Source organism: Pleurodeles waltl, chromosome 10 (assembly GCF_031143425.1).
Source record: "Pleurodeles waltl isolate 20211129_DDA chromosome 10, aPleWal1.hap1.20221129, whole genome shotgun sequence".
Classification (NCBI taxonomy): domain Eukaryota; kingdom Metazoa; phylum Chordata; class Amphibia; order Caudata; family Salamandridae; genus Pleurodeles; species Pleurodeles waltl.
Genome location: NC_090449.1, coordinates 296,811,273 through 296,838,180, shown reverse-complemented (window position 1 = coordinate 296,838,180; position 26,908 = coordinate 296,811,273). Strand labels below are relative to the sequence as shown.

Sequence of the window (26,908 nt, the reverse complement as noted above, 5' to 3'; positions counted from 1 at the left end):
TTCCAATACTGAAGAACTACAGTTACACTTAAGTAACTAATTTTCTTAGGCTAATCAGAGGGCAGTGCTAAGCATTTGTTGTACTTAGAGTGGCAATATGAGACACACTCAAGAATAAATCTGACGGCTAAGGACTCGAGAGGGACTACATATCCCAAGCTGCTTTGAGGCCCCAGGAGGCGGCCATTTTCACCTGCACCCACCTGACACCAACGAGCACCATAAAGCGCGTGGGGGCACTTCGCTACGCGGGTCGCGCTAAAGACTCGAAAGGGACTACATATCCCAGGCTGCTTTGAGGCCCCAGGAGGCAGCCATTTTCACCTGCACCCACTTGACACCAACGAGTGCTATAAAGCGCGTGGGGGCACTTCGCTGCGCGAGGCGCGCTAAAGACTCGAGAGGGACTACATATCCCAAGCTGCTTTGAGGCCCCAGGAGGTGGCCATTTTCACCTGCACCCACTTGACACCAACGTGCACTATAAAGCGCGTGGGGGCACTTCGCTGCCCGGGCCTGTCGGAGCCCGGAAGAGGCTGGGCTGGGTCACCCCATAACATTTGGCCATTCAAGTAGGCATCATTGATCTTAGCTCTATGCGCTATTGCCAACACTGTGCCATCCCGTAGGTTGCTTCATTATACTGATACTCTGTAGAACATTTTATCACCAATAACCGTCCCAGATGGGTAAAAGGAAAGCAATAGAGGCTGGGGCAGGGGCTGTGCTAAAAGCTAAGCAAAAAAGACACAAGCATGCAGCTAGTAACTGCGTTATGGACAGAATTTACTCTCTTTTGGGTGAATGCAAGGGAATTTTAACTACTCCTCGGGGACATAATTCTAACAGCACTGTGGGGGAGCACTCCCCAACTAATAGGAGGGCTGGCCCAAAGAAAATTGCTGATATTTTTGTGAAATGTGGGCAACAAGACACAGCCACTACAGGGCAGGGAGAGGGCAGGAATTTTATCACCCACACTGCTCCATCTCTAGTGCAGGAGCTACCACTGGGATCTAACGATTTCATCCAGTGCAGCAACCGCTTTAATCCGTTAATTAACGCCCTAGAATCACATGATGACATCGACCCAGGTATCAGGGTGGATGGGTTAGCAGCCGCAAGCACACACTCAACCCACATAAACCCACAGCACACTCAATGCATACAAGATTTAAAAAAGGAAGTAATAGAACTTAAGCTCATGGTTAACTCCTTAATTGCAATAGTAAAACGGTTAACTCTTGCAGATGGCACGGCCACCATGAACCTTACCCAAAGCTCAACCCTACCAGGCACCATGACGAATCTGCCCATTCTTTCAGCACCCAGCTGTGATGGCCTCCTCCCAGTCGGTGCTAAGACCAAGAACTTACTCCACCCTCCTTCGCACAACAGTTTAGGCGCAGGGAAAACACTAGACCCCCATTACAAAATCTCCAAACTCATGAGCAATACTGCCCCAAGATACTCTGCACAGCCTGCCATTGATTGGTCTCAATCCGGTAATGTAGTTCTAATGGTCAACGTTCCCAAGTTAAACACATCGACACATAAGGAAGGGCCAGACTCTATTAAAAACAAGGCAGTCCATTGGATTCGCCATGTAAGAGGCTGTCGCTCTGTAATACGCGAGGACATAATCAATGTAGCAAGATGGCCAGACCCGGGAACACACTTTGACATTTTAAAACTGACACTCAAGGACGGGACCATGGTGGACAATTTGGTGGCCCTAGATGCTAGAACAAGCCCACCAGCACATTCGCGCATCTAGTTCAAATACCCTAGGCCACCTACGCACTACGGGGATTGCCCGAGCTACTGCCCAGCAAAAAATGTACACCGCCTCACGTAGGAAATGGCTGGCCCCGGCATGCAGACTGCTGGGAGTCCGCAGCTCTGAAATCGCCCTGTGAATCCTCATATCAGACACTAGGCCAACGCTAGTGATCGCCATTGCCAAGTTCCTCGGAGCTAGCTGGTTTGTCAGAAGGAAATTCTTATCTGTCTAATGATTCCAACAAAACTGTCCCATCGCACTGTGTGAGTGTATTTTATCTTTATTCCATTTTTTATCATTATATGTATCGTTATATTTATTACCTTGTGTATTTATTTGTATTTATTGCTGCTATGCGCTTTTATGGCTCTTGTAGCCGAAATAAAGTTTCTTTGACTTGACTTGAATAAATCTGAGTGCAATTTAGAAAAATAAAAAAAGTATGTACATTTTGATACCAAAAACTTTATTAAGTAAGTACTTTTTTAAATATCAGTTTTTACAGGTAAGTAAAATGTTCACTTAAATGAGTCTTTACGTTGCAATGCTTTCCTATGGAGAAAAAGGCTTATGTTATTTACAGCCTGTTTCTGGGGAACTCCTTCGGGACTTAAAGTTGTAGGAGGCCAAGGTCCAAAGTGCCACCAGCAGTTACTTGTTAACGGCCTTAAGGCGTATGGGTGCAGAGGTGCTGGTTGGTAGTTTTGCACACTACACCTGTGGATCGAAGGGTGTGCCACCTGGAAACAGGCTACCGAGAGGGACTTGGGGACAAGTCCAGGAGCTTCCAGTGGGGGGTTGCAAGGGTCCTGAAGCAAAGAAAGCACAGTCTGTTCCGTGGTAGCCGGGCTCGGACATTCGGTTGCAGCGTAGATAGGTCGTCTGGGCTGGGTGTGTCAAAGGTCCTCACAGATGTTGGTCTTGCCGGTTGATGGTGCAGAATCAGAACAGCTGGACCACTCTCGGAAGTAGATCTGTCTGGTGCTAACGCCCCTCAATGGCTGCTTGGTCTCGGTGTGGTGGGAGTCCACCTGGACACACAGGCTTGGTTTGGTGCAGAAGGTCCGGTACCTCGGGTATTGGGTCTGCGGCTCCGGTTGGTCCTGGTGTCTTCACAGTTAATGGGTCAATAGTTCTTACCTTCAGTGACACGTACTTTTTTCTGGGTGGCTACGGCATTGGACTGGCCAGAAAGCTGCAAGATGGTGGACTGGACTCGGCTGCTTCAGTGCCTGTGGACTACAGGGCAGTAGCTACTCCTAGGGAGATTGCTGATAATTTGCAAAGGGATGTCAGTCTACTGGGGTTCTTGGCAGATGCACAGCTGCAGGACAAGTCACATTGATGTGATTGTCGAAACTGGTGCAGGCAGGGTTTGGTGCCAAAAGTCCAGAGCAAAGTCTTCTGTTCTTGCTTTCTTGCGGCTCTTCTTTGTCCTCTTCTGGATCTGTCGAATCTGAGTTCCTGGCTTTGGGTGTGCCACCTAAATACCCAGTTTAGTGTTAAGAGGAGTGACAGGTAGTAGCCAATGGCTTCCTCCCTTTAGGGTGACTACACCCTCTATATGACAACTTAATGTGGGGAGTCGGCATAACCCTATCCCAGTGATCCTAATTCCACCAAAAACCAAGATGGTCGATGTAGGAAAATGCCACTGTTGGCATGGTCACCCCCCACTTTTTGGCTAGTGTTGATGCCAACTTTGGAAGTGTGCTGGGACCCTGGTAACCAGGCCCCGGAACCAGTGTTCTTTCCCTAAACTGTACCTTTGTTATCACAATTGGCACAGCCCTGGCACACAGTTAATTCCCTTGTAAAAGGTACCCCTGGTACCAAAGGCCCTGTGGCCAGGTAAGGTCCCTAAGGGCTGCAGCATGTATTATGCCACCCTTAAGGACCCCTCACTCACTACATGCACACTGCTTTGCAGCTTGTGTGTTCTAGTGGGGAGAAAAGACAAAGTCGACATGGCACTCCCCTCAGAGTGCCATGCACACAAACCACTGCCTGTGGCATAGGTAAGTCACCCCTCTAGCAGGCCTTACAGTCCTAAGGCAGGGTGCACTATTCCACAGGTGAGGGCAAAGCTGCATGAGCACTATGCCCCTACAGTGTCTGTCAGTTCTTAGACATTGTAAGTGCAGGGTAGCCATACCGAGTATATGGTCTGGGAGTCTGTCATTACGAACTCCATAGCACCATAATGGCTACACTGAATACTGGGAAGTTTGGTATCAAACATCTCAGCACAATAAACCCACACTGATGCCAGTGTGGGATTTATTGAAAAATACACACAGAGGGCATCTTAGAAATGCTCCCTGTATGTTAGCCCAACTGCTAGTGCTAGGCTGACCGGTCTGTGCCAGCCTGCCATTTCCAGACGAGTTTCTGACCACATGGGGAGAGTGCCTTTGTGCACTCTGTGGTCGGAAACAAAGCCTGTCATGGGTGGCTCTCCCCCTGCAATAACTGTAACACCTGGTGTCCACCCCTAAGGTGACCAGAGTTGAAGTAAACCCCCCCGCCCCCTTTGAGAAATCCTTCATCTTGCTTTGGAGGATTAGGACCAATAAGGATAGAGATGTGTCCCCCTCCCCAGAGGGAGTGGGCACAAGGAGGGTGTAGCCACCCTCCGGGACAGTAGCCATTGGCTACTGCCCTCTGACCCTAATACACCCCTAAATTTAGTTACTGGCAACTTCAAGAGAGATGAAGGACTGCTGAGCTGAAAACCATGCAGAGAAGAGAAGGAGACACAAACTGACTCAGCCTCAGCCCTACTGGCCCGTCTCCTGCTTCGAAAAGCTGCAAGAAAAGAAGCAACGCGTTCTGCAGGACCAGCGACCCCTGAAAAGCCTCCTGGGGACTGCCTGCATCACCGAGGACCAAGAAACTCCCATGGTCAGTGGACCTGTCCAAAAAGAAGATCAAGAAACCAACTTTAAAGGGACTCTCACCTCACTCCAGAAGCGTGAGTCCAACTACTCTGCACCCAATGCCCCCGGCCCGTGTCCAGAGAAACCAACTATCCAGAGAGGACCCCCAGGCGACTCCGAAGTGTCCTCCCTGGGCTGACCTCTCTGCATCCCCACAACAACACCTGCAGAGGGAATCCCGAGGGCCCCCCTGACCAGGACTGCCTGGGATGAAGATATCTGACGCCTGGAGAAGCACTGTACCCGCAGCCCCCAGGCCCACGAGAAACTGACCACCGGTGCAGCAATGACCAGCAGGCGGCCCTTACCCTTGCCCAATTGGTGGCTTGCTCGAATAGGCCCCCTTGTGCCCTGCCTGCAGCACCTAAGTGACTCCCAGGTCCCTCCATAGAGTTCTATTTAGAACCGGATGCCCTGTTGGCACACTGCACCCGGCCACCCAGTGCCGCTGAGTGTGGTTTTTGTGCCTACTTGGGGCCCCTCCAGTACTCCTCCAAACCCCCCTGGTCTGCCCTCCGACAACGCGGGTACTTACCTACGAGCAGACTGGAACTGGGACTGTTTCCATAGGCACCCATGTTATTTTGGCTCCTGTTTGACCTCTGCACCTGACCAGCCCTGTGTTGCTGGTGCTGGGTGTTTGGGGTTGCCTTGAACCCTTGATGGTGGGCTACCAAGCCCCGGAGACGGAACTGTAAGTGTGGTACTTACCTCAGAAACTGTACTTACCTCTCCCAGGAACTGTTAAAAATTGCACTGTGCCCACTTTTAAAATAGCTTTTTGCCATTTTAAAGAAAACTGTGTATAATATTGATTCTATTCAGTCGTAAGTATTACTATGCAAAGTACCTTTCATTTTATGTACTTACCTACTAAATTAATCTTGTGGTTCTAGAAATAAATTAACATAAGAATATTTTTCTACATAAAAACCTATTGGCCTGGAGTTAAGTCATTGAGTGTGTGGGTTTTCACTTATTGCTTGTGTGTTTATAACAAATGCTTAACACTACCCTTTGATGAGCCTAACTGCTCGACCACACTACCACAAATAGAGCATTAGTATTATCTATTATTGCCTCTGTCGAGCCTCTTGGGGAACCCCTGGACTCTGTTCACACTATATCTCATTTTGATATAGTATATACAGATCCAGCTTCCTACAGTCGAATTCTAAGTTTTGTGTTCACATCAGGTAGCTCACCTTAAGAGTGAAACTAGTATAATAGGGAACATGCCCCTACTGACTAGCTAATTTTCCCGCCTGTCTTGGTGCCAAATGGGCCTGGGCCTGGGGCAGGGGGTTGGCATCACCACTAACAGAGGAAGCTAGGGTCTTTGAAGCCTCTTGCCTTGATATGCTGATAACTAGCAACCCTGCTTGGAGAAGGTGTTGAGTCCTCTGCCCACAGCAGCCTTTGGTTAGGACCTCAGGGAGCATAGGCATTCACCTCCCGGGGGGGGGGGGTCAGAAACTCATCTGTGGTGGTAGGCTGGTCAGGGCCAGCCAGCCAGCACACTAGTAGTTGGTAGGTTTTCAGGGGACACCTCTAAGGTGCCCTCTGGGTGTATGTATTCATAAATCCTTCTCCGGAATCACTGTAGACTTATTAATATGAGATAACAAACATCTCTGGTTTCTATGAGGCCATCACGTACCTGGGAAGCTCATAATTACCAGTGACCAGCACATGTACATAGAATGGCTTCCCTGTTAACTTGCAATATTGAAGAATCGACTTAGACATCACAAGGGCGCGTCTTCTCATGCAGATATGTCCACACATGTAGTAGTGTACCCTGCCTTAGGGCTGTAATGCCTGCTGTAGGGGTGACTTACCTATACTGCATGCCATGCCTGTAGGCATGGCACACAGGAGGTGTGCCATGTTGTGTTTTCAGCTTTCTCCGCACCATGTGAGGCAGCCTGCAATGGAAGTTTGCATGGGTGTGCTGAGGGGTCCCTTAGAATGGCACAATACGTGCTGCAGCCCTTAAGGACCCTCTTTAATATTCTCATCCCTAAGTACCTGGGGTACCATTTACTAGGGACTTAAAGGGGTGCTAAACGTATTGCCAATTGGGGAACAGTTGCACAGTTTTAGGGAAAGAGATCTGACACTGGGGACCTAGGTAGCAGGAACCTAGTGCACTTCGGTCAGAATTGCATCTGATCCCAGGCAAAAAGTGGGGGTGGCCATGTCAAAAAGGGGCTCTTTCATTAAGGGAACACTTCTGCATCTTACGATCTTCATTGAAAGTCGTAAACACTGGAATAATTCCCCACTTTCTGTGCAGATCTTTCTTTTTACCTCTCAGTCAAATTTTCCCTGCCTTTCAAAGTTCTTATTGACATCCCTGTACAGATGTTGCAGTCTTGAACAGAATGAGAGGCAGGCAAGCACAATGCCCACACTTTATGGGAGTCATTTACAGCATTTTTCCTTCTGTACGTAGGACACTTTGAGAGTAGTGAAGGAATCATGACTGGAAAACCAGTCAGAATCTTGGAAGAAAATGTTCCAGCTCTATAAGAGATGATCAAAATGCCAAGTGTGGCTTGGCAAATTGGATTACTGACAGGAAAATATAAGGTTTTAAAGGCAAAATAGACTTAGAGGTGTCCTTTAGATCCTTTTTTCACAAGCTGGAAAAACAACTGGGTCAGAAAGGAAAACTTGTCAGTACAGTGTATTGGGTTTCCTCCCAGGTTCTTAATTGCACAGGCCTTTCCCCTTCTATCTGTGATTAATGTACACCTAACATTTTACCCTCATGTTCTTGTTAAGGACATGCTTTTTTGCCTGAATGTGAATGCTGCAAACCAATTCTATTCAAAATAAAGAGTTACTGGAATATTCAAGAAAACTTAGTTCTCTATTAGGCTGATATCCCACAGATACATATGTATTTTCATGGGCAAAATACATTTTCTGATGCTTATTCCATGGAAGAAAACTACACAGAATAGGTGTTCCAGGATCCATTCATGCATCAGCTAACTACAACGTCAGTAAAGATTCCTACTATGCTCAAACAGGACTACAGATGAATAACCTTTTTTAATTGAAATCTGTAGCCCTGAGTGGTCATATGGGGAGTCGCATTTGCAGCAATATTGATCTTAGCGAGTGTTGATTTCTCTAAGAATTTTCTTTGCCTGACACAGTGGATGAAAGCTGTTTTTACTTACTTTTTTCTTAGTTGAAGAATTACTAATTTATGTATTAGCTGTTCTGTGCATGCCTTGTCATTGAAACATCTTTTCTTTTGTTGAAAGCAGCAGCATGCTGCCTCTGGCCTGAGGACCACACACTATACATTGTGACATGGCATCTGGCAGTAGTGCAACTAGAATTTGTTTGGTCCCACTATTACAAGGGTTTCAGTTTGATATTTGGGGGCATGAGTTTGCTTGCTGACGTTGTTAATGGGTTTCTGCCTTTTACTTTCTTGCTCTTTTCCAAAATTTTACTTAAATAAACCATTTATTGTTTTGAGGGGGAGAGTGTGCATTTTTTATTTTAATGCTGAAATTCAAATTTGAAATGAAAATGGTTTATATCATCTTTGCATTTACTGTAAAGGCTTTAAATTTAAAGTGCTTGATATGATTCCTGTTTGTTATAGATCCCTCCTGGTATCCAAGCTGATCAGAGGATTCGCATGGGTGGGAAAGGCATTCCAAGGGTCAACAGCTATGGCTACGGAGACCACTACATTCACATAAAAATTCGCATACCTAAGTAAGTTTCAGTTTGAGGCCCGTCAAAACTTTCTCTATTTGTAACAACGGTTCCTTTATGCACAACATTGCATCGATCAAAAAGTTTTAGCCGATTGCTACATAGAAGTGAGAGACAGACTTTTTTTTCATTTAACATTTTATAAGGAATCCATACTGCCAGCAATAGGCAGTCAAGTAGTGCATCATAGCTTGATCAAATTAGTTACAGTGTTGCAATGTATTAGGGGCCACCAGAGCAATACATAGCATCAGTAACACATAGTCCAGTAAATTAAAAGACATGGGGATTGATTGTATATACCAGGTAATCACACTAAAGGAACATTTTAATAGGCATCACCTTAAATTTTCACCAGTATTTGTGAAGCAGTATCACCAGTGCTTAATTTGATCCAATGGGTTCCGGTGCTCGGCACGGTCACTTAATTGCCAGCATCGGCACTTATGAAAGATCCCATATGGTGGCACTGTTTGTGTAATTGAAAGATGAGCAGAACATCAGTTCTTTATTAATTCAATATAAATTAAAAACAACTAATACCTGCCACCCAAACCATTCCTATAGCTTTGGGGCCCTAAATGCTAAAGTGTCACACTGGTAGCAGTGTGATGGTTAGTAGTTGTGTAAGTAATGTTATTGCCAGTGCTGGCAGTGGCAATGTGTGATGCAAGTTGCGGTGGCCTCCTGACTGGGGCCTTGACACTTACTTTTTATTGTACTTATTTATTTTTTTACAAATTAAATACTGGAAAGCACTTCTGAAGTTTAGCAATTCAACATCTTGAACCCCACATACAGCAAGGATCTGTCTAAAACAATCAGTCTATTCATTGCAATAGGCAACGTCCTGTATCCAGGCCATAGTGGTGGTTTGGAGGTCTCATTAGCCAAGTCATAGCAATTCTGTGCTTTGCCAACAATAAAAAGAGCACAGCAAGCCTTTTTGCCTGGCTTCGGGACATTTGACACATAACCTAATAGTGGGATCATGTAGGTTGCCTTATGCCAGTATGTGCAAATGACTGGGCAGTGCCAGGCTAAATGAAACATCCTCCCCAGTCGGCAGCACACCAACAACACTCTGCACTTATTGTATCATTAGTTTGTACATTACAGCCGGAGATTAGTATAGGTAATTAAAAACTTAACATGAAGATGATTGTGTCTGTAGTTAGGTGAAATCACTTTAACTTGAGGGCATTAACAGTACCAGTTTTTGTCAACTACAACATTCCAGAATCTGATTTCCATAAACACCTATCCAGCAGGTCAGAGATTACTACAGTATCCAAGCACAATTTCTATAAAGCTTGGGGACCCATCTTCTAGTAGAGTTGAAGGTTATTAGCTGTGTGGCAGGGGTGAACTCCGAAGTTGCAAGGACAAATGTTTAGATTTGTTTCCTTGGCCATCTGCTTAATTCGAAAGTATTGACATAGTTCTAATGTCTTAATGACAACCCTTGTCTTGTTGTCCCAAAGAATCAATAATTGTTGATCCAGAAAAAAGTGTTCAATATGGGAAAGAAGTGAGGCCATCAGCCGTGTTTCAAGTGTAGACGTAAGCAAGCAAGAGGTTGAAGACCAGAGGCATGGCCAGGGATTATAATATATTTACGCTGGCTGTGTTGGCCAGTATCCACCACACCCATTGTGTCCATTATTTACCATTGACTTTGGAAATTGGTCCATGTTAGAAATGGGGTCTTTGGTTGGCGGTCAGTTTAACCCCTGTCCAAGCAAGGACCCTCACTCTAGTCAGGGTAAAGGAGAATCACCCTCAGTTACCCCCGCTCACCTCCTTGGTAGCTTGGCATGAGCAAGCAGGCTTAAGTTCAGAAGTAATGTGTAAAGTGTTGGTACCAACACACACAGTAACACAGTGAAAACACCACAAAATGACATAACACAGGTTTAGAAAATTAGGTAATATTTATCTAAAAAAAAAAAAATCCAACATACACAAGTCGAGATATGAATTTAAAAAAGAATAAGAGTCTTAATCCTTAGAAAACAGTGAGAATGCTGTTATTGGACAAAAGTACCTGGGTAACATCAAAATAAAGCCGCACGGGCAAGCGTGCTTTGAAAAAGGCCAGCAGTGCATTGATTTCTCACTCGCTAGCGAGACCGTGCGTCGTTCTTCCTCTGGTCGGGTCCGCGTGTGTCGTTTATTCTCTCCTGCAAGAGATGCATCGATCCCGGACGGGCACCTCAGGTCCGGGCAGGCTTTGCTTTGATTTTCCACGCCTGGTGATATTGAGTTGAGAAACCACTGCGTGGGGGCTTGCGTCGTTAACAGCAGCTGCTGCAGGTGTTGCGCATCGTTTCTCCAGCCACATTGCATCGATCTCCCAGCCGCGAAGCAGGTGGAGCATCGATTTTAGTCACGAGGCCAGGGGCGCATCGTTTATCAGCCGTGGGGCGTTTGGTGCATCAAAAGTTTCCCCACAGTGCGGTCTTTGCATGGATTTCTGTCCTTTTCCACCAGCTTCACCTTTCAAGGGCCCAGAGACAGGTTAGGGCACCACTTGGCAAGCAGCACACTCAGCAGAAAGTCCAGGTGCTGGCAGAGAGAAGTCCTTGAGGTCCCTGTGCAGCCCCCCCATTCCCACCCCTAGCTAAAAGTGGAGAGCAACTACCCAACCTCATGGGAGTTTTCATCTGTAAGGTGGAAGAATCTGGACAGACTATCAGCATTGGCGTGGTCAGTGCCAGTGCGGTGTTCCACCGTAAAGTCCATTTCCTGTAGGGAGATGGACCACCTCAACAATTTGGAATTCTCCCCCTCATCTGCATTAACCATCTGAGAGGCCTGTTGTCTGTCTGAAAGTGAGTCCCAAACCAGTAGGGTCTTAGCTTCTTCAGTGACCAGACCACAGCAAAAGCTTCACGCTCAATTGCGCTCCACCTACGTTCCCTGACAAGTAACCTCCTGCTAATGAAGGCTACGGGTTGATCTAGGCCCTCTTCATTAAGCTGTGAGAGTACTGCTCCAATACCATGCTCTAAGGTGTCTGTTTGCACAACAAATTCCTTGGAGCAGTCAGGTGCCTTTAGCACAGGTGCTCTGCCCATTGCCTCCTTCAGGGCATAAAAAGCCATCTGGCAAGACTCCGTCCAGATCACAGTGCTGGGCTGCTTTTTGGAAGTTAACTAGGTCAGGGGAGCAACAACTGTGCCATACCCCTTGACAAACCTCCTATGGGACCTAAAAAGGCTGTTACCTTCATCTGGGTCTTGGGGGGCTCCCAAGCCAGAGTGGTGTCAATCTCTGGCTGTAGGGGTGCCACCTGGCAACTCCCTACCTGGTGTCCCAAGTACACCACAGAACCCTGCACTATTTGGCACTTGCTTGCCTTAGTAGTGAGGCCTACCTTCTGCAGGGCCTCCAACACTTTCCAGAGGTGTTGCAAGTGTTCCTTCGACGTGGAACTGAATAAGGCAATGTCATCCAGGTAGGCGGCAATGAAATCATCCATTCCAGCCAACACCTGGTTGACCAACCTCTGAAAGGTGGCAGGAGCATTCTTCATCCCAAAGGGCATCACCCTAAACTTGTAGTACCCATCTGGTGAGAAGAATGCAGACTTCTCCTTAGCTCCCTCAGTTAGGGCAATGGGCCAGTACTTAGAGGTAAGATCAAATGTACTTCGGTATTTGGCAGCACCCAACCAGCCAATGAGCTCATCAGGATGGGGGATGAGGCGCCTCAGTCTTAGTGACCGCATTGAGTTCCATGTAATCCACACAGAACCAGCTCCTGGTTCTAGAGTGGCACCAGGAGCAGCAGCTTCTGGGACCAAGTCCACAGGGCTGTCCCAAGGGCTACTAGAAAACTCAATAACCCCCAACGCTAACATGTTAGAAACTTCACCCTTGATGTTAGCCCTAACCTTGTCAGTCACTCTGTAAACGTTAAGTTTAACAGGAGGACTGTCCTCAGTTTCCACATCGTGGGTACACAAGTGTGTGACCCCTGGGATCAAGGAGAACAGGGAGGAAAATCGACCCAACACCTGGCGACAGTCCCTCTGCTGTTCTGGGGTCAGGGAGGGTGAGGGAGGTTCACTCCCTCCATGGACCCATCCTTCTCTCCAGGAGGTCAGGAAGAGGCTCACTCTCTTCCTCCACCCCATCATCTGTTGCTAGGACCATGGACAATTCAGTCCACTCAAAATGTGGCTTGAGTCGGTTCACATACAGGACCCTCTCTGGGTTTCTGGGAGTCCGCAAGTCCACCAGGTAGGTGACTTCACTCTTGTGCTCCACCACCTCAAATGGCCCAGTCCACTTGTCCTGGAGCGCCCTAGTCTCAACTGGCGCCATAACCCACACTTTCTGGCCAGGCTGAAACTAGACCAGAGTGGCATTCTGGTCATACCAGCATTTCATGTCTTCCCTGCTTGCTTCTGGGTTCTCCGGTGCGAGACCCCAGAAATGGGTAGTCTGGTTTCTTAGAGCTAGCATATAACTGAATACATCCTGGGGGGGGTTTACTGGGGGCTTTCTCCAAAGTCTCCTTTACCAGACTCCAAGGTCTCCTGACAGGGTGGCCATACAATAGCTCAAAAGGACTAACTCCAAGCCCTTTTTGAGGCACCTCCCTGTAGGCGAACAGAATGCATGGCAAGAGGATGTCCCACTTACGCCTCAAGGGCTCTGACAGGCTGATAATCATGCCCTTCAAGGTGCGGTTGAACCTCTTAACCAGACCATTGCTTTGGGGGTGGTAAAGAGTGGTGAATTTGTACTTTACCCCCCCCCCCCCCCCCACTCTCTCCACAGAGACTTCATATAAGTTGATATGAAGTTGGTGCCCCTATCAGATACCACTTCCTTGTGGAACCCAATGCGAGTAAATACCCCCATCAATGCACGTCCCACCACAGGGGCAGTGATCGATCTCAAAGGAATGGCTTCCAGTACCAGGTGGCCTGGTCCACCAAGACCGGGATAAACATGTTGCCCATGGCTGTCTTGGGATCCAGAGGCCCCACAATGTCAACACCATCCCTCTCAAAGGGGGTACTAACCACAGGAAAAGGCTGAAAGGGAACCTTGCATTTCCCCCCACTCTTGCCACTTGCCTGACAAGTTGGGCAAGACCTACAATGAGCATCTAAGTGCCTGCACATTTGGGGCCAGTAGAAGTGGGTGACAAGCCGCTCAAAGGTCTTGTCCCTCCCCAAATGACCAGCTAAAGGCACATCACGAGCCACACCCAGTAGCAAGGCTCTGAAGCACTGGGGTACTACCAGCACATGGGCTGACCCAGGTTCAGGAACCTTAGGCTCACTGTATAAGAGGCCATTCTCCCAGTAAATCAAATGTGATCCAGGCTCCTTGCCAGACGGCTGGTCTGCAGCCTGCTGCCGCAAACCCTCTAGAGTAGGGCATACTTTCTATGCCTCACAGAATGCCTCCCTGGTGGGCACCCCTTCCTGCTGCCACGGTGACAGCTCAGGGACCTCTCACAGTTCAGCCACCTGTTCCCCTGTAGACTCCAGGGCCTCCCCCTCAGGTTCAGCCTCCTCCTGGGCCGTGGGAACTTTAGGAGCCGGTTTCCCATGCCCCTTACCTTTCCTCCTTCTGGCAGACACCTGAGACACTCTTTCAGGCTCCAGGGTCTCCTGATCACCCTGAGGGGCTGCCATAGACCTGGTAGACACACACACCCAGGCAGACCCAACATCTCCAAGTGTGAACTGCATTCAACCTCTTTCCAAGGGGAATCCTCCAGGTCATTGCCAAGCAAACAATCCACTTGCATGCCTCGGCGTGCGTCGTTTCTTTTCTCCCACAAGAGAACGATGCATTGATCCCGGACGGGCACCTCTGGTCCGGGTAGGCTTTGTGTTGATTTTCCACACTCAGCGATGTTGCGTTGAACTCTGGTCGCACAGTGTCGAGAACCCACACTGTGTGGGGGCTTGTAAAGTCAGCAGCCGCTACCGGTGTTGCGCTGTGTTTCTCCAGCCGCAATGCAGGTGGAGTGTCCATTTTAGCCGCAAGTCCAGCGTCGCATCATCTATCAGCTACGGGGCTCGTGGCGTGTCGAAGGTTTCCCCGCACGGCGGTCTTTTTGTGGATTTCTGTCCTTTTCCAACAGCTTCACCTTTCAAGGGCCCAGAGACAGGTTAGGGCACCACTTGGCCTCTCAGCATAAAGTCCAGGTGCAGGCAGAGAGAAGTCTTTGATGTCCCTGAGACTTCATCAACAGGAGGTAAGCTCAGTTCATCCCTTGGAGATTCTTCACCAGTGGGAAGTCACCCAAAAGTCAGTCTTTGTCCTCTCTCAGGCAGAAGCAGCTACTGCAGGCCAAGCCAGCAAAGCACAGTCACAGCAAAGGGGCAGTACTCCTTCTCCTCCTCTCTCCAGCTCTTCTCCCGGGCAGAGGTTCCTATTGGTTCCAGAAGTAACCTGGTTTGGGGTCCTCTTCTTATACCCCTTTCTGCCTTTGAAAAAGGCTTACTTCAAAAACAAGTCTCTGTTGTTTACAAGATCCTGCCTTGCCCAGGCCAGGCCCCAGGCACACACCAAGGGACTGCTTTGTGTGAGGGCAGGCACACCCCTTTCAGGTGTAAGTGACCACTCCTCCCCTTCAGCCCAGATGGCCCATCAGAATATGCAGGCCACACCCCTGATCCCTTTGTGCCTCTGTCTAGAGGAGAGGTGCAAACAGCCCAACTGTCAAACTGACCCAGACAGGGAATCCACACACAGTCACAGAATGGTTTAAGCAAGAAAATGCCTACTTTCTAAAAGTGGCATTTTCAAACAGTCTAAAAACAACCTTTACCAAAAGATGTATTTTTAAACTGTGAGTTCAGAGACCCTAAACTCCAAATTGCTATCTGTTCCCGAAAGGAATCAGTGCTTTAATTATATTTAGAGGCAGCCCTCATGTCAACACATGAGAGAGATAGACCTTTCAACAGTGAAAAACGAATTTGGCAGTATTTCACTGTTACAACATGTAAAACACATCAGTACTTATCCCACTTTTAACATACACTGCACCCTGCCCATGGGGCTACCTAGGGCATACCTTAGGGGTATAAAAAGGGAAGGTTTAGGCCTGGCAAGTGGGTACACTTGCCAAGTCGAATTGGCAGTTTAAACTGCACACACAGACACTGCAGTGGCAGGTCTGAGACGTGTTTACAGGGCTACTAATGTGGGTGGCACAACCATTGCTGCAGGCCCACTAGTAGCATTTGATTTACGGGCCCTGGGCACCTCTAGTGTACTTTACTAGGGACTTACTAGTAAATCAAATATGCCAATCAGGGATAAGCCAACTCACATATAGAATTTATACAGGGACCATTCACACGTTAGCACTGGTTAGATGTGGTAAAGTGTCCAGAGCAAACAAAACAGCAAAAACGGAGTCCAGCACACAGAAACAACCTGGGAAGCACAGGCAAAAATTTAGGGAGACCACGCCAAGGATGCCAAGTCTCACAATCTAGATTACCTTATTTGCGATATTGTGTGTACAAAACCATTCCTCACCTAATCCCAAGTGAGGGATGTGCTTAGTAGGCTTAAATCGAAAGGCCGCAAAATGCACTTAAGCTGCCATAGGATACAGCTGAAAATCATCCAAAGCATCCTCTTTCAAGCACTCTAGCAAGAACTTTCCACCTGACCCTGGAATGTTTACTGGAGTATATTGACTTATTCAATAGTGTTTGTAGTATAATTAAAAAATAAAATACTCACTTGGCGGGATCCGTATGTTAATAGAGTGGTAGTATTATCCATCTCTCTTCTTTGTGCCTTCAACCACTGGATAAACAGATCATATTTACTGTATATCAGAGCAACATTATCACATTGTACAGCTGTCCGGAAGTATTTATCCGAGATGGGACACCACTTTAATGGGTACTCTACATCCGGCCTAGCCATGTTCTGGGTGAGTAATTCACTTTTTTCCTGTAAATTCACAATCCAGAGTAGCCTCAAAAATAGATGACATCCCTAATCGGTGGGACACATTATCACCAGGGTTATTAACAGATAATAATATATCACTTACATAAAGCATCCATCTGGAAAGGAAAGATATCCCCCCTCTGGGAGTTACCCTGCCTCAGTTTGCAGGCAAGAGTCTCCAGTGCCTAATTAAAGACTGTTTGGAGGTAGAGGCAAGAATGCTTTTAGGCCTCCGGAAACTCTGCACTAAGCTCATTTTATTCAGGGGTCTTCTTTTCCTGGAAACTTTCTTTTGCATTAATTATTTCCTTTGTCTTTAGGAGCAACCAGAGGTTCTCTAAACTCATCACCGACCCAGGCCATGGTGACCTCTTCTAGATAGGCATTTACCTCCCAGGTCCTGGGATGTTTCTAGCAGTGCATACATCTACATAATAAGAAGCAAATGTCTTGTGGAGCCTCCTCTTTAGTTGTATTCTTCTCCAGCTCCTTAGTATGAAGGACCACAACTGTAGAGTTACATGTGTTCATGTTCCTGAGGAATTGGACTATAGTCCTGTTAGGTTGTTCTTCTCTTGCTGGCAAACCAGTGATTATTTGCAAGAATGTTTACCTCCCTGTCTGCCCACTCACTATATTTCAGGAGTACTACCAAGTGTGATAGATTTGGGATTGTCAACATGTTGTTTTTCTAGTTGTCTTCTGTCTAAGAAGCTGCTGTTGTATGTCTTTTAAAACTTTTTACATATTAAACATTGCACATATGTACATGTTGAAGACCTTACAGATAGTAACATAATGAGCAACATATTCCAGATTATTCTCAAAGAATTCTGCAATGACTGTCCCTAACTTCTCACAAAACATTTGCATGCAAGGCTGTTGACCAAAGTCACCACTCCACTCACTGGAATTTAAAGCCTCATAACTATCGGGGATGGTCTGAAAGCGTGCATGGAAGATATTCAGTCTAGTTGACCCATTGTGCAGTATCACAACCCAGGAACCAGTAGTCTAACCTTAGAAAACAGTCATTTACCAAGGATTATAAAGAAAAGACTCTCATATTCCCCCCTTTGTAGCTACCACATGTTTAAATTACCATAGTCCTCCAGTAGTCAAGCTAGAAGCCTGCTTTGCTTGTCATGATCAACAGGAGGCAGACCCAACCTGTCAGGAGAATTCCCATAGTTGTGCAACATAATGTCTGCTTTCTCAAAGTATTGAGGTTACTCTTCATAAGGGGTAAATTTGTTAACAGTAGTGTATCTTTCCTCACAGAGTGTGTACCAAACACCAACAGGAATCTAGCCTCGGGATCTGAATATATCTCCATCGGGGTTACATGCACCTCCCTCTCAATGAGAATAGCGGTGCCTGTAGCATAGGAGCTATATGATGTTGATAAGGTCCCAGTTTCTGAGTCAAGTCTTGTGGGCTCTTTTGGTCCAGGTGTACCTTCTGTAGAAGAACTACGTCTATCTTGAGTGTCTCAAAGTAGGCTAGGACAGGTTTTGCCGCCTTTGGGGTTAATGAGCCATAATATGTTCCAGGCTATACATTTAATACTATGCGTTGCTGAATCTGGCATTTGTATGGTACATAAACATGTTAAATAGAGCTGGAATAGACACCATGTAAACTACAATATAGTTCCACTTGATTATAAAACAATGGTTCAAACCAGCATCCTATCTCCAACTCCCCCTTTACTAACTCACACTGTAGTCCCCATTTTGGAGTGTAGCCACCCATAACTATCCTAATCAAAGCTATTGCTTAACCAATCTGTGACAGATGCACTAAGAGGCGTGTGCCATCAGCTCCACCTGCATATATACACACACCATTATTATGGAGTGAGGAGGTAAAAGACAGAATTTCCACACTCCCGTGTAAAATGCATGGAGCTCAAACCATCCCACCCTGCATCAAGGAGTACATCGCTCTCAAATAGCAATTGAGAAAGAGCGTTACATATGAATTACTTGAGCTCATATAAAAGGATGGAGGTAGGAGTTTACTCCATATCACTCATTGGTGCCTGAGAGCCCCTTAAAATGCCAGAAGGCTAAGTAGAGTTCTTTCTTCTTAAGAACCTTTTACAGGACTTAAAAGGTCTTCTCTCTTAGTAAAAAAAAAAAAAACGACGACCCTCTGCCAACACTGGGAGCTTTGTAGGGTACAGACAGCATGGAGTACCTAAAACCATCATGGCGAAGGGCATTCTTCATCGCCATTGATAAATCCTAGCCCCTTGGCGCTCAGTTCTGTTCCTTTCTCTAGAAAGTTGCATGATGAAGTTACTGTCTCTGAAGTTAAGGACCTGTGCTACATTCGGATGGAAAGGTACCCATCGGAGAATCTGTACCAAAGCCCTATGTGAGCTGTTCACTATGAAGTACTTCAAGAATTACTTTCTATCAAAGATTTCCGGGAGGTGCTTTTTCACGAAAAGTTCTAGTTTCACAAAGCAGTGAACGCTGCAGTACCCAAAAATCGAATATTGAGCCATGAGTGTGCTTCTAAAACTTTGCTGTTTGCACAGAAAGTGGCCACTAACTTTGTGTCGCTCGAGGTCTTTGCACCATCCTCAGGATCTGAGATGTGGTATTTAGCCTTGTCAAGTTTATTGGTCTGCCTGTTGAGGTGCTCTTTCTTTTGATCAAGTGCAGTATTACCCTGTTCATTTTCTTATATGTTGCCTTAAGACTGTTTCATCTCATTCAGGATGTTTGTCATGCTATCCATAGATCTGGGTGAAGATTCCGAAGTGGCATACCTTTGCTCATGTTTTTAGACTTTGCCACACTGAATGACTTTCTCCCTTCAAATGTAATTTTTCAATGCCTGGCATTGGATTTCTCCATGATGTCTGCAGTATAAATCCAAGGGGACAGGTATTACACTCCAACTGCAAAGTTGAGATGTACACTTCCGTGTGGGGGGTCCCATGTGGGTGCCTCAGGGCTTGTCGTTAAGCCCTACACTTTTTAATATCTATGTCACCCCTTTAGCCAAATATATTCAATCTCACTGCTTCTCTGTTGTCTCCTACCCCGATGATGCTCAAATAGTAGTGTCAATATCATCCAATGTCGACAAGATGGTCAACAAATTTAACAACTGATTGGCGCAAATTATGACCTGGATGCAGGCGAATTTTCTGAAACTGAACTCCGAGAAGACGGAGGTGCTCCTTCTTAGAAATAACACCACCTTTTGGAACACCTCCTGGTGGCCTTTCAGTCGGGCCCACTTCCAGCACCTGTACAGAAAGATAAGAACTTTGGGTTGTTGTTTGACAGAAAGGTTTGCTTTTCTGATCAAATTAATCGTCACATATTCCTGTTTCTATCTGCTCAGGATTCTGAATTAGGTTTTTCACCTACATTCCCAGATCTGCAGAAAATAGGCATTGTGGCCCTTGTCATGTCCAGAATTTACAACTGTATTGCTCTACATAGGTTTACAGAAGCGTCTGCTTTATGCACTACAATACTTGCAAAATGCAGCAGCACGGCTGCTTTTGAACATTTCAAAATGTAACCCCGTCTCTCAAAGTTTTTTTGGCCTTCACTGGATGCCTGTTTGCGAGCAGATCAAATTTGAGTCCCTCTGCATGGTTCACAAGGTGCTTCACAAGACTGGCGCTCAGTACTTTCAAAACATATTTTGCTCGCATGTGCCCAGCCATGATATTCCGTCCAGCTCAGCCAAGCTGGCAGCCATCCCTAGAATCAAAGCAAGATGGGAGTGATCAGGGCGTTTCCTACTCCACCTGCAGACTATAGAGTTCTATGTCCTCCCATTTAAGATCCCAGTCTAATCTGACACAGTTCAGGAGAATGCTAAAAGCCTGGGTTTTGTTGGCCCTCACCAAATAGGAATATATTTATTGGCTTCTTCTGAGAATGCTGGTGCCAAGACGCCGTTGGGCATTTGCAAGCTTTATAAGCTTTTGACTTCTTACAGCAGCAGTCAGAAAGTTCGAGAGCAGTCTCTTCCAAGCCTTGAGAAGACCAAGCAAATCAGATTCTCACGTACGAATTAGCCAGGAGAGCAGTGGAAGTAGGCCAAAAGGCCATCTCGAGGTACTAGAGCAGCTGAATGCAGCAGCATTGTCTGGACAGACAATGGAGCACACTAGAAAGCTTAATGTGGTGTATTCATTTCATAGTTTATAGATTGGTGATCGGATCTGAGGAGCCAGGCAATGAGCTAAGGTCTTTGGATGAGGCCAGGCCAAAAGGGAACAACTTGTGTACTGTCTCTTCAGGGCATCCACAGTCGGATCAGTCTTAGCTGTTATAGGCAAGCCCACTGGTGACTGCTGAACCTTGCCTGCCTAATGCAAAGTGGTGATAATACTAGTGTGCTGAGGACGCACATGAGACAGGAAATCCCTCTGGTGCGGGCACCAGAGGGATTTCCTTATACTAAAATTATCCACTGGAGGTGGGGAAGAGCTTTCCCACCACCAAGGCTCTTTTAGTTTTTTCATTGAAATAACTATCAGCGCCCATGGTGCGCTTACATCATTACAATGAAAGTGAAATGAGCTGATTGGCTCATTTCACTTTCATTGCATCAGTGCTCAGAGGGCTATCTTTCAGTCACACAAGCACCGATTCAGACGGTAGAAGTATTATTGGAAAGGGTAGAATCTCTCCTTTCCAATGGTATCATTCCCCGGTGAATCCCTGCTTTGGGTTCGCCACAGGAGGGCGATCCACATGCAGGGATCCACCCTCTTGCCCCAGGGACATGGAGGTGCGGCCCCTGATATATATTTGTAGGGGTAGGGGCTGCCCAACATCCACATGACAATGCTCACTCCCCATAAAAAATTTGGAGACAGTCTTTCTGCCCCCTTTAGGGTCAGATTGGGTGGGGGTGGGGGGGGGGGGGGGGGGGGGTTACCCCCATCTTTCACTCCAGAAAGCCCACTAGACACCAGGGATTACTTTGTGTATATATTAGCAGGGCTGGGGCTGCCCAACATGGCCATTCCCCACCCCCATAAAAATGGGAAAATTGTATTTTTGCCTCCTCCTTCCTCCAGGGGGCAGTTGGGTGTATTTACCCCCATCTGCGCCCCCCCCCCCCCCACACACACACACACACATACACACGCACTCTGCCTCCTTTCTGGTTTTAGCACAATAAAAGGCAAATATAATGAAACAACAGACGCAAGTGAAAATACAAACATTATTGCACACACAGATGTTGAGATACGGAGTTAAGGAAATCTCATCCCATTTTTTTGTCCCTCTGTGCTGTTAATCCTGGTTGCCATTCATGAATGATAGCTTAGAAAATCGTTTAAAAGAAGCCCAGTTATCTCTATTTTTCCACTTTTTAAAAAATAAAACCAGACAGTAAACACACTATTTTCTATCTTATTTATCTGTAAAAATGAATAAAAACAGAAAAACGTGAAGCCTTAGTTAGTGGCAAGTGCAATCAAAGATGTGTTGTTAATATTGAAAAGATGATAAAATTAAAAAGTGCAAAACAATCCTAATATATACATTATACACTGTCATTGCTGGACTAATGTGCACTTACTACCTCCCCTAGGTTCATGTGGTAAAGCGTAAAATTCTCATTAATATTCCCCAAAACATTAAAAAAATCATTTTCTTGTCTGGCACCCAAGGTCCAAACACATAGAAGTACTATCAAAATCTTCTTTTATTGTTGGCTAAACAGTATTTAAAAGCTGTCAACGCACATTGCAGTTTGATCGCAATCCCTTGGAAACAACCTTCTTCAGGACAATCTTTATAATTTTAATAGGATTTTTTTTCTGTGTCTTGTGGGTTCTGTGAAAGAAGGACCTGACCAATGTTGATCTATTGAGCCACCATTTCAGCACACATACTGTCCCCCAAACACAGCTTCTACTCACTTCCGTGTCTATTTTCACCAGTGACTGAAAATATAAAACCATTATGTCTTTCACAGTGTTTAATACGATCCAAAATTTCTATTGGCTCTCATTTGGTTACAACGTAATTGTAATTTCACTCCCTCATAAGAAAGCAGCCCCCCCTCCAAAAAGTGCTGACAACGTAAAGCCTCACAGAAAGAAATGTTTTGTGGAATACTGATGGGAATGTGGTACTTTACCACTTGAAGTTGTGTGGGAGTATTGAGTGCGTACTGGACATAGACATACTGTCTAACGTACATAATAATGTTTGTCACTTGTGAATGTTAATATTGTAATGATGAAACAAGTTTTAGGGTATGGTGAGCAACACTACATTAAGGTATTAATGTGAAGTTGGGGTTGTAGAGCTGTTTTGTTGTTACGTAAAATAAAGTCTTGCATTCCTGACATTGATTTGTGTGTTGTTTCACAGGAGGCTGACAGACAGGCAGCGGGCGTTAATGCTGAACTTTGCTGAAGACGAAACAGATGTGGAGGGTACTGTAAACGGAGTTGTCAATACTGCTACAGGTTAGATGCGCTTCCCAATGTCTTAGATTTTCTCTTGTGTTGCCCAGTGTAAATCGGCTTTGTGGTCATCTCCCTCCCAACACTAATCCCCTTCCTTGCAAGACCGTGGGTGCAATAGAGATAGATCTGTGAGCATGGTGTACCGAAAGGATGAGATCTGGACCAATGTATTGTGTGAATGAGATTTGTTACAACACAGGGGATGGTGAGACTGGCGACATCCTATTGATAACATGCTCTTGGTGACTTTAAAATGATTACTGTGGCAACCGTTTGTAGTATTCAATTTTACTACACTAAGCTCACTAGTAGCGACTGTAGTGCATCTGAAATGCTGTCCTGTGTACTCGACTGCTTCTTCATAACCACTGTGTGCTGCCTGTTTCCTGAACCGATGCTCTGTATGTACTGTGTGCTGCCTTAATATGATAACTAATGTTTATAAAAGCACACAGTATGATGGCTGATTCTACTTGTTTTTTTTCGAAAATATACTACTTGTTTTAAAGAGCTTAACGTACATCTACGTTCTTGTAGTTTTTGAACAATTTGAAAATCTGAGTTCTTGTTACAGAGATTGAAGGGCATTTCCTCTTTCAGTATTTAAACTAACCTCCAGAACCTGTGCTTGAAGTGCTTTATCTGATGGCTTCCTGAAGTTTCTTGATAGTTTGCAGACTACTTTTAGCGTGGGAGTATGTATCTCAGTGGTAATATGTTTCAGTGATGCATGGCATGGGGAAAATACTGAAAAGTCTTGTTTAGGAAATAAAAGTTTGACTGGTCTCAGAAGGCTGCATCAATCTTGAAATGTGAATATGAAAATACAAAGGTGAATCAAAAATAACCCTGGAAAAGATCCTTGTTGGTTCAAATTGCTCACAGAAATATAAAAGAAAGATTAGACTAGGCCTGAGAGGAAAGGTGTGTTGATAACAAAATATAAGGTCTATCTTAACGAGAATGAAATGAATGTAATCACTAGACATCGAGCCTTGAATACCATTTAAAGTTCTGGAGGTGCAGACATCTCATGGGATGACACCTGCATCTGGTGCCCCTATCCCTGCTGGATGGAAATACCCATTACCACATTTTCATTGGTTGCATACAAACATTAAAGAAAGCGGATATTGTGATGGATCTGTGGGGCTCCCCTCTATTGCATTGCCTTCAGGTGTTGTCTGGAGGTCCAAAACCATTTACTAGCTGGCTACATCTTGAGAGCATGGAAAGCTCCATAACCACCTCCTATTCTCCCGGTGCCCAGGTGAGTAGATAACCTGCTTACGATTGTATCATTCTCCCATTTACCAAATGCCTTTAAGAGTTCGAGAAGCACAAGCAGCCTGTCATTGCATTTATGGTGACAGTCTTGTTTCCATAGTTATGTTGAAAGCCCCATTCATGGGACGAGAAGAGGTGGTTGAATGGTTCTGAAGTCATGCTTTTGCCAATAAATGACAACAGGGTAATCGAGCAGAGATTTGTCAGATCAGAGCAAGCCCTAAGATCATTTTTCAATGATGGCAAGATCTTCAAATCTTTAAAATTATCTGTGAACTTCACCCAGGATAGCGGTTAAGGAATAGAAGAAAGACCGTCATAAGGGTTCGGTAAACTTGATAAAAATGTGATGTATAGAATTATTAATATCAGTGACTCATTACTGGGAGCACACATGCTTCAATGGGTTTATTGCGTTGTCTTGAGACTCGAAAAATATTATTTGTATTTATGCGGGCAGAAGCCATTAGTATCTGCAGACAGGAAGCATCGTTAGTAAATTACTATTTTGATTGGACATTAGTGGTCATCTCTTAGAGTAGTAAATTCATATTAAGTTTTGAACCAACATATAAACTCAAAAAAAAAAAATAACAATAATTGTGAGTTATTTAAATACAGAGATCTTTAAAATCCAATTAACAAAGAAACTACGGAGTTCCACACATTGACTAGAGAGCATAAAGAAATATATGCAACTTTTTCTGAATATATAATATCAAGACGATGTTTCACTTGGCATAGAGACCTTCCAGGCCCTTTCAGTAGAACATAATATAAAACCTAGAATCCACCACACCGCAATTAAACTGACATACGTGCTTTTGTTTGCCAGTTCGCAGCCATTTTTCTGCTGTATCGTTGATATGTATGACAAGGTTTTCTTTGCCTTGTGGTTTTACACGATGGGGGAAACTGAGAAGCATTCATTAATATCAGTTAAATAGCCCATACTATAAAGGGTGTCAAACTAGTTGCAAGGTAGTTGTTTTGCGGGCGAAGATTTTGTTTGGTTCTTCATGGAGGGAATAGATTTGGAAGATCTCAAACATACTAAATAAGCCTTTTGTAAACTTCAACTCATCTTCCTTTAAAACCCTGTGTCTTTCCCCACCCAAATGTGCCAGCAGACGAGCATTGACTATATCTCTGAATTTCTTTTTCGTTCACCCATCCGAAATGTTATCCACATCTCCCTAATATGGTGTAACACGGAAAGATTACTCCATATTAGGGTGTACATAGGTGCATATAGCTGAGTGACTGCTGCTATGGAACATGTATCCACAAACTAGCATCTTTAATGCAGAAAAGCTACAAATCCAAAGCTTTCAATTCATATATTCGTTGTCTCCACTCTAATCAAGCAGCGATTTGAGGTTATTCATAATGTTCTTTGCATGTTACCGTAGTTCTTCATTCAGACACTTGCTACACTGACAGCTCTTCATGCTTAAAGCATTTGACATGGGTTTGGGTGATTCCATTGTGTTCTTAAGCTGTCCCATTGTTGTATCACTTTACCTTTTACTGTGCATTCTGCCAGCAGTTTATTTCTTAGAAACTACGGTGTGGCGTGTATGCTTGCGTGTGCACGTCTGACATTTGCTGTGTGTTGCATATGGAAACCTTGCACTTACACTGTGTTGTCTGTCGGCAGCTCTCAGTAAGTTGGCAAGCTTGTATTTTGAGTCTCTGCATTGTAGAATATAATGTAAGTTGGAATGCTGCACTGTCACGCACTCATTGATGGAGAGCGTCCAGCACATCCCAAGGGCTCACAGTGCTCAGTCTGACAGCTGCTTTTTGCTGTTTCTGCCCAGGTAGCAGCACCCAGGACAGCACTCAAGCTGCCGAGGAGGTGCCCGAGGAGAACAAGGAGGGATTTCTTTCCAAACTAAAGAAAATGTTTAGTTCCTGAGACCCCCAGCAGAGGTAGGAGAGCCTCTCGTTTCTAGCACATGTGTAATTAAGCTGTGGAGAGTGGCTCCAAATTGACAATTTGTGCTCCTCTCTCTGGAGCAGGCTGCATTTCCCCTGGTGGTTATGAAAGCTATGTAAATTGCACTTCTTCATGATTTTCTGAATTTCTTGCCAGGTTTATCTTTTTATACTAATACTTAATTGTCAAGGGTAGGATTCATCTAGTTGCACCATTTGGTAATTATACCTCTTATTTCTGAAGTGCTCCGCTGAGAGGTCCTAACCAAAAAGTAAGACTCTTATAGTATGAAATCAAGCCTGTGAGCCCTTGGGTAGTCGCGATGCTTCTCATGAGATATAGAAGTTCACAGAGTAGCCCGCAGATTAATGCACTGCTTAAAATCAACGTGATGTCCGCTGCCTTGTAAGCTGTTCGTTAATTGGTTGAAACAGTGAATGACAGCCTTGTTTGCACTAGCACTTTTACCACACTCAGTGCTTCACGAGGACTCATGATATACATCACTATACGGAGCCTGGCTATGTGCCTACTGCTGTACAAGGTTATGCTTGGCATTGGTCATTGTATGTATTACCGAGAGAGAGATCCTGATCTAAGAGGCAAATGTTTGTGTGACCATTTGATTTCGTTAAATTAAAAAAAATAAACTTTCACAATCAATTAATTAGTCCTTTTCTTCACAAGATGATTTTCTAGCTATACGGTACTCAATTGGTTTACCCTTCATTTTTTGCAGTAGCTAGTTTCAGGTTTCAGATAAAATGGTGCTTTCAAAACATAGGTTAT

At 45.2% G+C, this 26,908-nt stretch overlaps 1 protein-coding gene across 2 annotated transcripts in view; it reads left to right on the top strand.

Annotated features, from left to right (window-relative positions):
• Positions 1-26,908, top strand: part of DNAJA3 (DnaJ heat shock protein family (Hsp40) member A3) — a 202,177-nt gene that overhangs the window by 166,968 nt on the left and 8,301 nt on the right. The window contains exons 9-11 of one of the 2 annotated variants that reach the window (XM_069210448.1): positions 8,354-8,469; positions 22,793-22,890; positions 26,001-26,112. In XM_069210448.1, the coding sequence (XP_069066549.1) occupies positions 8,354-8,469; positions 22,793-22,890; positions 26,001-26,098 (312 nt within the window). In that variant the 3' untranslated portion in view covers positions 26,099-26,112. The remainder of the gene's footprint in view (positions 1-8,353; positions 8,470-22,792; positions 22,891-26,000; positions 26,113-26,908) is intronic. The other variant, XM_069210449.1, reaches the window with a different exon arrangement.